Source organism: Populus trichocarpa, chromosome 1 (genome assembly GCF_000002775.5).
Source record: "Populus trichocarpa isolate Nisqually-1 chromosome 1, P.trichocarpa_v4.1, whole genome shotgun sequence".
NCBI lineage: Eukaryota > Viridiplantae > Streptophyta > Magnoliopsida > Malpighiales > Salicaceae > Populus > Populus trichocarpa.
Window position 1 is genome coordinate 2,431,363 of NC_037285.2, and position 17,250 is coordinate 2,448,612.

A 17,250-nucleotide genomic window follows, 5' to 3' on the forward strand; every position below is an offset into this window, starting at 1 on the left:
ATGATAATAAGTTTGTATTTATTTGCTGATTTATAATTTTATCTGTTAAATTCGTAACTTGAATCTTGCATCGAATTATAAATTGAGATATTGTTCTTATAACTATGATTTAAAGATAAAAAAAAAGCATATCAAGTTAGGCAAAGAATATTTTAATTCAAGACTCGTCGTCACACATAAGATGCATGAATACCTAGATTCCCATGTTGATAACCATGAATCTTATATTTATTAACTACTTCTTGATTTGCCATGAAAAATGAATGTTGCATGATGTACTTTGGGAGGTCCATTGATCCAACGGTCTTGATTTGATATTCATTGTCCATGCAGCCTGTTTGTTAGTGTGATTGCGGTTGCTTTTTAAAATGCATGTTTTTTACTCAGAAATGCATCAAAATAATATTTTTTTATTTTTAAAAAATTATTTTTGACATCAGCACATCAAAATAATCTGAAAATACCGAAAAAATATTAATTTAAAACAAAAAAAATTAACTTTTTTAAAAATATTTTGAACTACAAAAACAGCAATTTACATGGGTGTCAAGGTAGCCCACCCCCACTTTCCCTTATATATATATATATTTCATCTTTTCTAACAATCTATCAAAAAAGAAAGATTGCCCTCCAATTATAAGGCACTGTGGCCTTACATCACCAACCATTAGGAAGGTGACTCAGATACTCACTACTCACTGCTGCCACGCGTACCCCACCTTAGCCCTTTCCCTCTCGGAGCCAAAAACAAAAATTAATGGATAATTATGATTTTCTTTAAGTGTTATTATATCCTCTCTGTTTCGAATTCAAAACATAATTTAGATTTGAGTAAATGAAAAAATCTAGTTTTTTTTTTTAACTAATAGTTTTAGAGGTTTAAAACATTCGAGTTAATTTAAGTCTGGATATTAAATCAAATTTATTTTAGAATTATTTTTATTTTATTATTTTTCAAATTAAATGCACTATTTTCACATCCATGCTCTTGCAAAAGAGAAAGTTCCCTCCACTCTATTATAAATACGTGACTAGCTAGTGTTTTCCTAGGGAGAAACACAACCTTCTCGAGTTGTACCCTTCCTCGATCTCTTCCAGCTTCCTTTCTACTATAGCTAAAAGAATCCCATCTGTGTCCAAGGAAAATGAAGAACCTAGGGTGTTGCAGCAAGTTCCTTGAGAGTTCAAAACCCTACTTTGCCATGATCTCTTTACAGTTTGGTTATGCCGGCATGAATATTATAACAAAAGTGTCACTTAACCGTGGTATGAGCCACTATGTCCTCGTGGTTTATCGCCATGCCATTGCCACTGCAGTCATAGCTCCATTTGCTCTGATTTTTGAGAGGTTTAAATCAAGACTCATACATGGTTTTTGTTTAGTATTTGAGCATAACTTTCGAGTTTCTTCTTTTATCCTTACGAAATATCTGTTGCATTTCAGGAAAATGCAACCGAGGATCACCTTCCCTGTTTTCATGCAGATATTTGTCCTTGCCCTTCTTGGGTTAGTCCCTGCTAAACATTTCTTGTTCAATATTAATCATGGCATGGTTTACAAATGCATGTGTCACTAGCTATGCTATATGCTTTATGTGCCTTGGTGCTGAAATCAAGTTTTATTTTCATTTGATAGACCTGTGATAGACCAGAACTTTTACTATGCTGGGCTGAAGTTCACTTCCCCAACTTTCTCCTGTGCAATGAGCAACATGCTTCCTGCTATGACATTTGTCATGGCTGTCATATTCCGGTAAGCATATCAAACCAACATGCTTCCTGCTATGACTTTAATTATTAGGATTCTTGTTCGGCAGTACTGTTAAATTGATGTTAGGATTCTCTCTAATTAAAGAGATTCTGGATTTGTTATTGTGTACATAGGATGGAGAAACTGGACATGAAGAAAGTGAGGTGCCAAGCAAAGCTGGTGGGAACTGCAGTGACAGTTGCTGGGGCAATGTTGATGACCTTGTACAAGGGTCCTATTGTAGAGATGCTGTGGTCTAAGCATATCCATCCACGTAAATCCTTTGTGACTGATACCACAGGAACAACTGACAAAGACTGGTTTAAGGGCTCCATTTTTCTTATCATTGCTACTCTTGCCTGGTCTTCCTTGTTTGTTTTGCAAGTAAGTGATGATGCAAGAACTGAAAAGAAGATCCGCAAGGGTCCTGTGATTTTTCTTCTTCTTCTTCTTTACAAATTCATGAAAGTAATTAATCTTTATGATCACATGATAGACCAAAGCATTGAAGACATACAAGAACCACCAGCTTTCTCTCACATCACTTATGTGCTTCATTGGAACCCTGCAAGCTATTGCCGTGACATTTGTGATGGAGCACAAGCCCTCTGTTTGGGCAATTGGCTGGGACATGAACCTACTTGCTGCTGCCTATGCTGTAATACTCTCTCTCTTTACACACACACACACACACTTTTTGTCTTTGAGATTTGTTTAGGAAATATTGACGAGGTTATGCGCTGCTTTTTTTACTTCTTTTCCAATGTTTAGGGGATTGTGACATCGAGCATCTCATACTATGTCCAAGGAATAGTGATAAAGAAGAAAGGTCCAGTTTTTGCTACTGCCTTTAGCCCCTTGATGATGATCATTGTTGCCATCATGGGCTCCTTCATCTTGGCAGAAAAAATATTCCTTGGAGGGTAATTTTCCTCCTTTCACTTGATATTTTTTTTTATTATTATTATTATCATGCATGCATGCATCTACATACCCTTTATTCCTTAGTAGTATCCAAACTGGCATAGCATCTTTATCTAGGGAAGCATATTGTTGTGATCACTTTTTACTCATAAGTCTCGATGGAATCTCTCATTAAGTACAAAATTCTTTATTTTATTAATACCAATTTAGTATTAATTATACTACATGATTATCATCATTGAATTCTTAGATTATTTAAATGGTTTCCCTTGATTAATTTACTTACAACTAATTAGCTGAAGTACTTTGGTATGGTGCAGTATTGTTGGTTCAGTCCTGATAGTCATAGGCCTGTACTCAGTCCTGTGGGGGAAGCACAAGGAGAAAATGGAGATCGACCCGGAGGAGATACCAGAACCAGTAAAGGGTGTTCAAGGAAATGGCAATTCAATGCTAGTGATAGAAGATATTGAAGCAAATGAAGTTAAGTTGCAAAAAGCAAAACCCGCCATCAGCAATTTCTCTGCAACGGCCATGAGCATGCCCATGGCCCTACCAGGCCTTCCAATCAAAGAGAACCAGGAGCCAAGAGCCTGATGATGATGTGATAAATGGCCGGGGGTTGGCATTATTTTTTTGTCCTTTTTGAATCCCCCATTTTTGTTATGATCTTTTTTAAAGTGATATAAATATGGGGTTTTGTTGTGTTTCATCTTCTTTTTACTTTGTTTTTATAAGATATTGTACGATAATTAATGTTAGTATTTATCATGATCATATGAATATGATAAGAGTAAGGTAACTCTACAGCGTAATTTAGATTACTGACTGTCTCGCGATAAAAAAAAAACATTTCTATCCACCGTTTCTCGAATACACTTTTTCATGAATCACAAACTAAATCTCTTTTACAAAGATCTTGTCACTGTGTCTCACTGATGATCATAAATTTCTGATACTGGTATGATTTAAACGTGGCAGAGTTGCAGACATCTGATGTAGATTCCACTACTTAAAGAACGAATACCAGTGGTTGACTTATTTTTATACGTATCAGATCAGTCCTCGGCTGGCTATATATATGTCCTCAGAATCTTAATTGCAGCCATGTTCTTGCATCTGATTCCACATGAAAGAAAGCATAGGATCTCATGTCTTGATGATGCCATGGTGAGATACAATTTGGACACCATTAAAAAGTATAATTAAAGATCTTTGATCTATGCAATATTGCTTTAAGTTAGTTTCTTCTCGATCTTAAATTTCTCCAATTTCCTAGCATTAGAGTACAAGGATATTGTGGATGCTGACAAGAAAATCACTACCACAGATTCCATTCTATGGAAATGGGAACGAGGGTTCTTGATCAAAATGTTATGTTAGATAAACTTTGGCTAGCTAGTGGAGCTAGGTCGCCACTTGGGACCTATGTATCGCTATTTATTGGTGTTTGCCTCCCCCACTGGGCATTAGAAGTCTCGATCTGTTTTTGGGGGTATTGTAGCATATTTTAAAAATATTTTGTAATTAAAAATATATTAAAATAATATTTATTTATTATTTTTATTTTTAATATCAGCACATCGACATATCAAGATTATTCATAAACACATCAAAATGCATAAATTTAATGTCTTTTTCAAGTGAAGAGTAATTTGAAACGCATCTTAAGAAATAGAACGTAACACAAAAACATTTGTGTTGCTTGGAGTGTTTTTCTTTCTTTTTATTTTGTTATAATTGAATTAATGTGTGTTTGATATTGTGGTGTAAGGTGTTTTTCGCTTGAAAATGTATCAAAATAATAATAATTATTTTTATATTATTTACATTAACACATTAATTTCATCAGAAAACACTAAAAATATATTATTTTGATAATTTTTTCAAATTAAACACGTTTTTGATATGCACTCAAAAACAAAAATTACTGCAATACTAAAAACAAAAACAATTTTTCCAGAGAAAGTCTTCAAAAATCAAGGTCATTTATTCATATATGAACTTTCTTGAGTGTGCTGCAGGAGGAATATTTAATTGTAAGGCACACACAATTTTATTTTTATTTTTATTTTACCTAGATAGAACTCTAGAATCATAATCAATCAGATATTAAGAGGATTATTTTTTTTGGTAGAACCAAGGGTATCCTGAGCGCTGGCCCAAACTAATCCCTTTGCGCACCGGGTGGCAAGTGCTCCCCAAAGGGCCGGCTGCAGACGAAGAGAGGGGTCGAACCCCAGACCTCGTAAGCGACGAGAGCGCGCCTAACCGCTCCGTCAGGACCCCATGGGTAGATATTAAGAGGATTAAATCTAGTAGTTAGTAGGATAGAGAAGTAATTATATAACCTACGCTACGTTATAAATTAAATTGATAATCACTAATGTAAAATTAGGCTTCTTAATTAAGAGAGTATTTGTTTTTTTAGCTCAAACTCTCTATAAGACAATTTTACCTTGTGATTTCCTTACAAGTGCAAAGAGTAATTTAGTGGACCAACAATTTACCTTTGAAAATCCTTCCCTTCTCTTGATTTATCTCCTTCTGGGTTTGATCTTTAAATTTGTTTTACAATTTTTTGGCCAAATATTAAATTGTAAAAAATTTAGATGGAAGGATATAATTAAAAAAATATTAATTAAAGAATCAATAAAAAAATTAACTAAAAGTTATAATAAACTAAAATTGAGAATCATTAAATAATTCAAGAACTGATTTGACGTTTGCTAAAAAGACTAAAGAATCGAAGTCCATCAAAACCTTCTTTGAATCTCACGAGGAGCCCTAGCTTTCAATTCAGTTTTCTCACACACACACACTCTAATTTAACTGGGGTTTGATTTCGAAAGAGATGATATACGGATGCCATGATCAAGCTAGCTAGGCATCAATGAATAATATATTTTTTTTAGGAAAAAAATCTTCCATTAAAACCTTAATCTAGAAGCTTAAGACCTTAATTATAAATTATATTTTGTTAATAGAATGTTCTCATGCAACGAACTTTTCCTAAGCAAGAAGCATATTTATACGAACTTGAAAGTCTACCAGCCAAGTTGTTGAGAATAAGTCCTCCAATTTTTCACTCTTTTTTTCCAATTAAGTACTAATTTAATTTATAATCCCTACCAATTATCAAATTTATAATAATTTAGCCTCAAAAAACTGAATATGTACTGATAATATTATAGTTTACTTAACATTTCTTTATAGAAAAATAGTCAGTTTCTGGTTTTTTGAAGTGTTCTGGATTCTCTTCTTGCATACCAAGGTGATTAATTGGATCATGAAATGTATAAATATTGGTATATTTCACGTAGAAGAGGCATGAATACATGAAGATAGGTTTTAGCCCGACCTAAAACACATGTATCACACGTAGTACTGATTAAGAAATGAGACAGATTCTTGCTAATTAAAACAAGAAAAAATTAAGAAATATCAAAGTATTCATTCAATATTCCATATTCCATATTCCATAAATGTAATGTCATAAAATGGCTGGACGTTGTATCACAGATTCTTTGCCGCATAATACCAAGCAAGTCAACTTGTGATTTTATTCTTGGTAGCTATGCATGAAGCTTGCAAGCTAGCTGAATATTTAGAAATGGGTCACTGCATATATTTCATTCTCCAATGGAGGATTTCCGAGCTTGATTCGAGAGAAACCCAAGTCTCTGATGAGAGATCTCGATCGATCCTCCCCAGCCATAGTCCTTTCCCATTATCAAAAACAAAAGGGAGAATCCCAAACTTTCTTTCGTGATGGCCAAGTAGGAAACACCATGACATATTGCGTAGTGGAAGTCATTTTCATCAAATAGATGGATAAACCCACTTGAAATAATGTAATCTACACCAGAAATCACTTCAGTCGAGTGTCCATCATCATGTGATGACAACGATTCTCCACATAATTCTTCGTATCCTTTTTACTGTTTCTTTAACTATTTGTAGGACCACCAATTTAGGGAGATAATCTACTTAATATTTGGGTTTTTTTTTTTTTTAAATACTCCATATTTGTTTAGAAGTGTAATAGATATTGTGTTTTAAAGTGTTTTTCGCTCGGAAATACATTAAAATAATATTTTTAAAAAAAAAATTATTTTTAATATCAATATGTCAAAACAATCTGGAAACATTTTAAAAAATAATTTTAAACAAAAACAAATAAATTTTAGATAAATAATATTTTGACCACAATATCAAACACTCTTTTAACTTAACATGTATTAAAAAAAAAGTTATAGTTCATCTAAAAAAAGGTGCCTCGATGTTGAAAATATTTTATCATAATTTCTGATGAAAACAACAACGGCAAAATATTTTTTATTGGTAATTTCTTAATTATCACGTAAATCATGTCATGTTAAAGAAAAAAAATAATTTGACATGTTATTAGATTCATCAAAATAAATATATGCTAGTATGTTTCAATGTTTGATTTATTTTGAATTTATATATATACTAGTATGGCTAGAGAAAGTGATGTTTAAATGGTCCTCTCTTGCTTGCTTGTAAAAACACTTGAAGATGATTTTTATTGTAAAGAAATGTTTCTTGGGTTGGCTAGCATCTAATTAAAACTTGGTGTCTTCCTTCATTTTTCCACTACAACATTTTCACCTATTCATAACTATCAATTAAGGAATCTCTTTGTTCTTATAAAATAACAAGATCTGATCACAAAGTGAATCTCCCTCGAATTTATTGGCCATATATATTCTATGCATAATAATGGAGAGGAGGAAGAAAGCTAATCTAAAAGGAATCCAGTTTTGATAATGCTGCAAGTTCTACTTCCACGATCCATCTAGCAAATGATGTCACAGTACAGTACATGAGGGAACTTGTACCTGCTAGCTCGTGCTGTCAATTCTATGGAAGAACTCTTAGCCTTGTTAAGATTCCACTGTAACAATCCTTTATTCATCATTCTTCTTTGACAAAAGACAAGGGGCCAAGCAAGCTGGTTCCATACACATTACAATATTAACTAAGTGTTGGTAATTCCCAGTGGCTTGCTTGCTCATTGCGTAGGATTAGCAATAATATGCTTTTAACACTGAAAAGGGGGTGTGAGTATCGAATTGCAGGTTGCGTTCATGGATCTGACCAGGCACACTAACTCCCTTTTTCTCCAAGTTTTTTGTTTCTTCTCTCCTTTGACAACATAAGCACACAAAAGAATCGGAACTCAGAAACTCGTTGTGACAAGGACTTGCTGATCTCTCGCTTCCATTTGATTTGAAATACCTAACTCTCTCCTGGTTTTCTTTCCTGATCTCCATGTCATTTTGAGTTTTTCACCACGTTGTTGGATAGTAAGAGCTTAGCATGCATGCACCCCCTCCACAGCTTCTTCGTTCTTTGGCCATTCTAATAAGAAGAACTGAATTCAAGGCTCATATCCTTATCTTGATAGAAGTAATTCATAGTTGTAATGCTCCGAATGCTAGATTGTTAGATCAATTCACGAGTTATCGAAATAATTTTGTTTTATTCTTGAAAATAAATCACTAAAATCAACTTACTTTTTATAAATATCAACCAAGTATGATAAGTTTCGGCTCTTCAATCATTTGATAACCAGAATTATTCAATTTGATAAATAATTAATATGGATTAGACTTAATAGAATTTAATAAATCCTTAGTCATTCTTCGTAATCAAGGATCTGATTTTATCATCAATCTAATAATTATTCATGTTTTTTTAAATATGGATCAAATTTAGCCAACTCAATTCATTATATCTACAAAGTTTAACCAAATCAATGTATTTTTTAGTTTAAATTAAGACCCGATCAGAATGAAGTTTCGAATTACAGGTTTTCTGAATCAATTGGCTAGGCTGGACAGGATTTAATAATAACCAAGGTTCAATTTATATAGCTAGGCAATGACACTTCTCTAGCAAATTTTGAGCTACACGAATAAAAGTAATCTTTCCAATAGAAAATCCGAGATCTCTTCGCATACATTTCAGAGTTTGAAAAAGAAAAATTATTTGTTACTTCAATTGCAACTTGATTTCACTGTAAGAAAAAAGTAATTGTTTCGAAGAAAAAAAAAGAGAGTTCAAACTCTTTCAAGAATGCATGAATCCAAGTCACTGAATTTCAAAACTGTGCGAGAAAATTATACTATTAATTCAGGCTGATCCATGCACGCGCGCTTGTGTTATTATGTAGACTATCTTACACTTTTCCTCCCATTAACAAAAGGGATCGCTAATTGCAACCAGCATCCTAGCTGAATGGAATCATTTACAGCAGATCATAAGCATGTGCAGACGAGCACTCATGGGAGACTGAATCATCATTTGGAAGTGCAACATATAGTTTTTTGGCGTTACATCAGGAGCCCTGCTCTCTCTACGTTCCTTTCCAGTTGAGATTGCATGGCGGCCAAACGGAGTGCCCCCATGTCGTGCTGTTGGTGTTCCGACCATGATGTTGGCACCGGTGCTCAGACCCAAGGGCTTCTTTACCGCTGACCTTGAACCATAAAGTGTCTTGTTCAGCAGCAAACCGTTCTTGCAAACGTTTCTTCTCCTGAAAAATGAATCACAATAAAAACAAACACACGTTAACTTTTCGTGCTCAGACCCAATGGCCCTTGATTAAATTAACAGCATAAATGACTAATTAAGCAGTTCATGTGTTGTATGAACCAAGCAATATATGCTTTCTGCGTTAGCCACACACACTGTAAGAACTGTGATGAATGACTGAAGATGGAGCATCTGAATTTTCCATGGAGGAAGTTTGGGTGTTTAAAAGTCTCAAGCATCTCAGATGCCAAAATAGAAGTAGTTTGAACATCCTGGTCCAAGTTCTTTTCACTGTTTTGCTACATTTGGATTGAACCCTCCATGATCCAAACCCAAGGAATTTACTGATTGAGCCCAACATCATGGTTAGAGCAAGATTAGAAAATACAGGCACAAATGAAAAGCGAAGCAAGAGTAGAAAACATAGCATACCCGAGATCGACGCTTCTCCTCTTCCCTCTCCTGCCCTAGCACGGTATATTCCTCTTAAGGTATGTAAGAGGGGAGCCTGGATTTTGAAAACCAATTAAGAGGGAGTAAAATTGTGTTCAAGTAATTTATTACTAGACCAAACTGCAGAGAGAAGCTCGTGAATCACCTTGTCACATAAGAAGTGGATATTTCTCTCCATTTCCCAGGCTTTAACTATAGAAGTCAAATTTTCAACCACAGCTAGACAGCAAAAATATTCAAGTTTACAAGTTCCAGCTCAATTCTCGAAACAATATAACAATCTATTTGATCACAATATAAAGAATTTTGCAGCAAAGACAAACATGGTTTTCAACCCTGCATTCTACAAACCCGGAACCTATGGTTCAGCAATTTTATAGGGAAACGAAAAAAGTTTTTGACATTTTATTTTATTGTATTGCATGTAACGAATAGCTGTTTTGTATGCTCATGTTTGTCAATTGCTATTAGTAACACAATTTTAATAGTCAAAATTATGGCGTTAACATGGTAGCAATCATTGATCTGTTTGCCTTCCCCCACTCAAATCTCACATAATGACCTGTCTGCACACATTTCTCAGGGTTTGTATTTATACCAATTGCCATTTGCCAGACAAATTTTACTATGTCGAAGACACTTACCTGTAATCTGCCTATACAAAGAAAGATAAAGTATAGAAAAAGCAAATTCCTACAAGGGATGAAAAGTTCGCTTCAGAAACATGCTTAGGAATAATAACAATTTAGAAGCTGGTGGCATTTCCAGTACCAGAAAATATTTTTCTTCCCAAAGTTCAGCTCCATTTCATTTACAAGCATAATAAACTAGAAAACTTGAAACTATGTTTTTATAACACATGTTGAAACTGCACTATAATCATTTCGGTGAATTTCTACACTTCTACATCTTATTTTTTCACATAATTTCCATTATGTTAAATAAACTCACATGGTGTTTTGCTGGCCAGAATCCGTGCTTTCTCAGCACGTTTCAGATTTTTGTGTGCTCCTCTTCCTGCACCATACCGATTATCATCCTGGCAATGAAAGAAAAATTGTAAACATCAGCAGCAGCAACCATTTCAAAACAACTTTTCCTCTAAAAGAGAGTAATATTCAATGATTTCCAACCAGTGGAACAAGCAATAGTTCTCAGTTCCTTTGGAAGTATGCCAGACAGCCAAATTGACTTGTTGTGATAAATTAAAGACGGGGTTGGGGGAAGCGGGGAGAAAGGCAAAAGATTACTGTTGAAAATACTTAAGAAAGTTGCCTCGTTGCATCCTCATAATAAGGAGAAAAGAAAAGAAAAAAACTAGCTTTTTATATTTTTCCCATTCAAATAAGAAGCATTTCTGCAACCTGCAAGTTATTGCAATCATAGTCCTATAATACCATCCATAAAGATAATCAAAGTTACTTGCATGATTTGAACTCTTAAAAGAGTGTATATATATCATGAAACTTAACAGAGAATCGGCAACACTTATGGGCAAAACAATAAATGAAAACCTCGCATATGCTACAGGAACAGAAATATATTTCAAGATGAAGTTGAGCATTTTTATTAATAATTATCAGAGACGTGTCAGAATGTCAGTAACTTGCCATCAGAAAAGCCATGTATGATGCCAACATGAACAATAGGATATAGGAGCAGAACATACATAGCTATTTAAGTATATAATTCAGTGCTTCTAACAACTAAATTTCGAGAAACATGTCTCCTCCATTTATGTAGAAGGGGCTTGTTCAATACCAAACTCCAAAACCCTGATGCCACCATGACAAATAGTATGGTCTTGTGAAACTCCGGATAATTGACATTGCAAGGGACACCTGCCTTGAAAATCTTCCCAAAACTTACCACAAGCCTAACCTCTGAGCCCATAAATTAAAAGAAACCTGACACGACTCAATTTGATGTGTGAATTTTTGCTACTATGCTGGGATGTAAAATGACAACAAAAGAAATGACGTCTATCACCAATCAGACAATTAAAATTAATTTCTTGCAGTAATTACCTTTTCATATTCATCAAGCCACTGTTCTTCCTCGGATGCAAATTTCCATTTCTGTACTTTGTCCAAGATATCCTTCCGACTATGAGCTTGCTCGTTGGCTTTTGTGATTTGATCATCCATGCTCGCAAGCAGATTAGACATATCGACATTACCTATGATAAAAAGTTCAAATTACACAAGGATTAACAAATCAAGCGTATAAAGTAAATTGGAGTCATGCAAAATTACACAACAAAAAGAAACCACACTCAATGTAAGAGAAAAAGGCACGTGTATCTAAAAACAATTGCAGATTGAAAAGATATGTCTGTTGGGTTGGTTGCCATTCATGTGCAACAACCATTGACAATTGCAGCAGCTGCAGCTGGAGTTGCACCAACCATGTGCACCCATCTAAGATGTCAAAAGTTGGTAGCCACCATTGTTGAAGAAGAGCTGGAGTTGGCAGCCACCTTTGTTGAAGAAGAGCTGGAGCTGGTGGCACCATTCTTACCTATAAATAGGCAGCAAGAGAGTAGAGCAAACAGAGATGAGAGTGGTGAGAAATGTAGAAAACAAGAGAGAAAGTGGAGAGCTGCAATGACAGCAGTCATTGCAGCAGCTGCAAGTGCAGCAAGAGAGCTGGGAGTTGAGTTTGAGTGAAGTGATCCTCCTCTTCCATGTGTGTTGTAATCCTTTCTCTATCTGTCTCTAACAATATGGACTCTCCCGTGGATGTAGGCGGTTTTGCCGAACCACGTTAAATATTGTGTCTCAGTGTGCATAGCCTTCTTTGAGCAATTATCAGTACACCACCGGTCCGCGCATGGGGGAGACGGAATTCCCCAACAATTTCATCTTGATGATCATGAATCCAGCAATTTTGTAGATGTTTGTAGTCTTAAAATCGAATTAAAACAGAATCAATAAATCACTTCAAACATAATCAACAAACTGAAAAAACAAATATTAAAACTAATGAAAAAATCAGTACCAAAAACTCTAAAAAAAATACCAAATAATATTCTTAAGGCACAAAATTAAGCATTCAAAGAACATGAACTGCATTAAAATATGCATATGCAAATGGTGACAGAAACAGTTAGAGTTGAGAAAGACGAAGGGCATGTTATTTGCTGGAGGAAAAAAAGTCGGCATGTTTGTAGCAAAAGGTAAACTCAAGTTTCATAAAATGCTACCAAAATAACCAGAGCAACTGAAGGTCTAACTCAAAACTCAATAGGCTAACATGTAAACCTAATCCCGTTAGCCATCATGCATTTTAGTCAAATGAAAACAAGAGAAGTTTTGGTTGAAACCAGATTCTATGAGGCTGATGAGAATCTGCCTTGCAGCATCACTATCTACATCCATATGAGCTCCTCTGTAGACTTCCTCCGGCTCATTTTGCTTCTTAAACACCAACTTCTTCATCTTGCCGGGTTTGAGAACATTTAATCTCTCAACTTCAACTTCAGTCTGACAATGATATAACTAAGAATTCATATAATTTTTTTTTTCAAAAGGAAAGGGATTAACCTTAAATGAAATATAAGATTCCTTAATTTAGGCAGTAAGAAAAAAAAAAAGAAAAAAGCAACCTGCTCAATGACATCAGCAGCAAGGCAACCTTTTCTTGATACATCATCCACTGAGGATGAGATTAATATAGTGACTTGGTCCAATTTTCTCTCCTCAACTGGGCTGTTCATGAGGTCCCATTGCTCTATCAGTTTTCTTCCCAGACCTTGAAGCTAAAATAAGACAAACCCGGTGCAAAAAAAAAAACAAACAAACCATGAAACAATACATAAGCGGGGGGGAAAGGGAACGTTTAGTTCAAACTTCCAACAAGGCCAACTGTATCATCATATTCATATGCAGCAGCAACACACTTGAAAGCACTAAATCTGTCTAGGTTGTCAAGGATTCAGGACGAGTAAAGAAGTTGACATTCACAAAAATATAAAGCAAACCAAATAATTAATTAATGAAGAAGCTCCAATTACAAGTTCTGCAAACAAATTTGTCAAAGAATTCACTAAAGGGTACGTTGTTTTTCGTGCAAAATGAATATTCTCCTAACATGACTTTACAGACTTTTAGAACCCCAGGCAAAAAACAAAAAAAAAAACAGAGGTTTCTATGTGTTCTGACTCATAACCTTCAAGGTTTCTACCTGTCCTCCTAAAGTATAAGTCCAGGATTACAAACACTAACCAGTCACTGTAAACTCAGGAGAGTCTAGGATGTCGATGCTTTGAACATCAGCACAAAGCCTATGGCTATTTGGGTAATTGGATTAAATAAATAGTAAAAGGAGACCCACTAATTTCAAATCCAATGGCTAGTAGACCACAGGCATTGCACTGATGCTCACACATCAGAATTGTAGCAACCCCTGTAAACTCATATACGCAATTTCTTGAACTTAGAACCTCAATCCAGTCCATTTTCAAGCTTTGGCATCAATCTCCAAAATACATGAGTTTAGATGATTTACATGGCACATATTTATGCATATCACAATACAGACAAAAAGAGGTGTGATCATACATCCAGCTACATAGGTTATAGGCGCTTTATCTACATTTTTAGCATTTCACGTAACATCTTTTCTACTTTCAAGCTACCAAAACAACAACTAGAATTAGAAAAGGAAGAACAGCGGGACCTTCAGGTAAACTTTTCAGTGATTATCACGTGGTTCCTTAAGGTGTGACTTTAGTTCCTCCAATCTCTTCAACGTTAAATCACGCTCATTAATTTCTGGATCAGCAGAATTGATTTACCGATCATTGCCTGCTATTTCTGCACAAATTTGAGCTATTTGCGACTCTGTCTCGTAGAAAACTTTAATCCTTTCTTGCTTCTTCAACCTCAATTCATCCAAAACAGGGTTCACAGCAGATATTTGCTGCTTTAGTGTGCCTCTTCCCTTCTCAAAACAGAAATGAATAAATAACCCAATCAAAACACCATATGAAGAAAAGAGTGCTCAAATTAACCCCACATGCAGAAAGATTGGACAAGACGAATGCATAGAACAGTAAGTAACAATCGAACACGTTCAGTTCACTATTTAGTAAGAATTTTTAAAGATAGAATGAAGTACACCCACGCTATGTTGCAGAAGGCATATCAAGTTAATTTTTAACGCGAAAGAAGAAGACAATGGCATGAGGAACTCAATTTCTAGTATCATAAAAAATTTTAATGAAAGAATAGAAAGATGATGTCTTTTTAATAAAATGGATTAAAAAATATAGGAACTCGTAAATTGAATAAGAGTTGATTAAAGACCGAAGCAAGAAATAATCTTCTCTGCAATGTATAAAAAATAAATATACATATGAAAATTTTATCTCTGTTCAACTTTTCAGGGAAAGCCCGGGCCCAAGCGTCTGGCTTATTTATTTCTTTTAAAGAGCGGATGATGCACACTCTATTGTTTTTTTTAGTATTATTTTAATAAATGACACGTGACAGCAACGTGTCATTTATTTTTTCAATTTTTTGGATTAAGGCATTCTTGCTCAAGCTGCAGGAGTATCTTGTCCCTTTCGCCGTCACTCTCCCCAATTTCATCCCTAATTATCTACATACCAGCATAAACACAGTTAATCAAAAAACAAACCAATAAATCTCAAAAACTACAAAAAAAGATAGATCAAAACATATTCTTAACTCTTCTTTTTCACCAAAATTAGTGTCTGATCTCTTCCATTTCACTCAATTAAAACTCAATTACTTGAATTTCACACTACCAACCACTAATGAAAATCAGTAAAATAAATAAATTAAGGAGAAAAACACAAAAACAAACTTCTAAATCAGCGATTCCATTGTTTTTTATAATAAAATAAAATTAAAAATTCAAATTCAATTACTTGAGTTCCACACTACCAACCACCAATTAAAATCAGTAAAATAAAAGAATTGAGAAGAAAAACACAAAAACAAACTTCTAAAATCAGTGATTCCATTATTTTTTACTATAAAATAAAATAGAAATCATTTATTTTCAATCACTAGCTCAAAAATAAGCGAAATAAGTCGTGAACCTGCAATTCGTGGAGGAGGGAGGCGCAGGTGGTGGAAGGAGGAGAGACGGTAGGAGGAGGTGGGGGCATAGCTGTCATTTTGGAAAAAGAACGGTGCGATTCTTTGGAAAAACTCGAAACCCTAGAAACTGATACAGAGACGGAGAGAGTGTTACGGGTGTCTGTTTTGTTCTTGCCTTTTATGATTTGCTGCTGGATTTTGGAGAGAGGATCCCAGGGAATTTGCTTGTTTTTGTGTTGTTGATTCAGATGTACGGATCTTTTCGGATTTAGTTTCGCGCCAAATTCTATTTTGTTTTCTTATCTTTTTCTTTTTCTTTTTTTTAATTTTACCCTATTTATTAATACCCGATGACAATGTAAATCCGATGGAGACTCGATCCGAATTTCATACAAGTCAGGTGCGAAGGTGGATGAAAGGTTCCTTTGGTCTACCATCGGACTCGATATCTTTACTATTTTTTAAATATCATTGGTAATGTATATTTATTTTATTTTATAATCAATTTTTTATTTTTTTTAATGTGTTATTAAAAACATTTATTGTTATACTTAACCTAGAAGTCCACGTCTACTATTTGCATGTGTACCAAAAATTAAATTTATTAAATTTAGTTTGGTTTTTATAAATAAAAACTTGACTTTAACAGAATTTTAATTTGAATTAATTTTAATATCATATTAATCAAATCTAAATGACTTAAAAGATTGATTTCTAATGGAAATGTAAAATTATTCTCATCTCATCTATAATAAAATATTAATTTAAATTATAAAATATTTCAAAAATCTTATTAGCAGACGACACATTATATGTTTCAACGACATATCATTTATTTAAAAAAAATATAGAATTGCAAAAAAAAAATTAAATATCCAATCACGTGGACTTTAAAAAATTAGACATTTAATATTTAATCAATAGTTTTTAACATAGTTATGTTTTTACGGTATTTGTTCTGTGATGCATTTATTAATTTTCTTACCTTTTGTTGACATGCGAACCTTTGTTTTCGACCATGTAGCCAACAAAAACAAAAGGACAAACACATACGAGGTTTTTGGCGATTTCTAAACCTGGTAGTAACTTAAAGAGGATAATTCTATAAAAATACTATACTCTTAAATAAATATTTTAATATTTAATTTTTACAAATGTGTTTTTATTGTTATATTATTAAATAAAAAATAATTTTAATTTATTTAAAAAAAAATATAGTATAGTTTATGATCTAAATAGTTAATTTTACAAGTTAAGTTCTGAAGTCGAATCAATATAATATAATATACTATTAATATTTAAAAAAAAAGTGAATTATATATTTTTTTTTAAGTAAAACTGCTGGTCATGTAGTTTAGCCTGAACATCAAGATAGGGACTCGCCCGCCATTGAACAGTTCCATCACAGCTAATGGACCCTAAAACATACACGTGTCCTTTATGTAACCGCGGACATAAAAAAAAGAAAAGAAAAGAAAAACATAGAAT

General features: G+C 34.0%; 1 protein-coding gene and 1 pseudogene across 1 annotated transcript; one reads left to right on the forward strand and one right to left on the reverse strand.

Moving 5' to 3' along the window:
• Positions 1-1,029: 1,029 nt before the first annotated feature.
• On the forward strand, positions 1,030-3,476 carry LOC7476833 (WAT1-related protein At5g07050). The gene is made up of 7 exons (XM_002299145.4): positions 1,030-1,348; positions 1,445-1,507; positions 1,637-1,753; positions 1,885-2,134; positions 2,247-2,408; positions 2,522-2,673; positions 2,995-3,476. Exons 1-7 carry the CDS (start codon positions 1,146-1,148, stop codon positions 3,269-3,271), a joined length of 1,224 nt encoding a protein of 407 aa, XP_002299181.1. The 5' UTR covers positions 1,030-1,145; the 3' UTR covers positions 3,272-3,476.
• Positions 3,477-8,673: 5,197 nt separating this feature from the next.
• LOC7476832 (65-kDa microtubule-associated protein 5-like) lies at positions 8,674-16,022 on the reverse strand (annotated as a pseudogene).
• Positions 16,023-17,250: the final 1,228 nt, after the last annotated feature.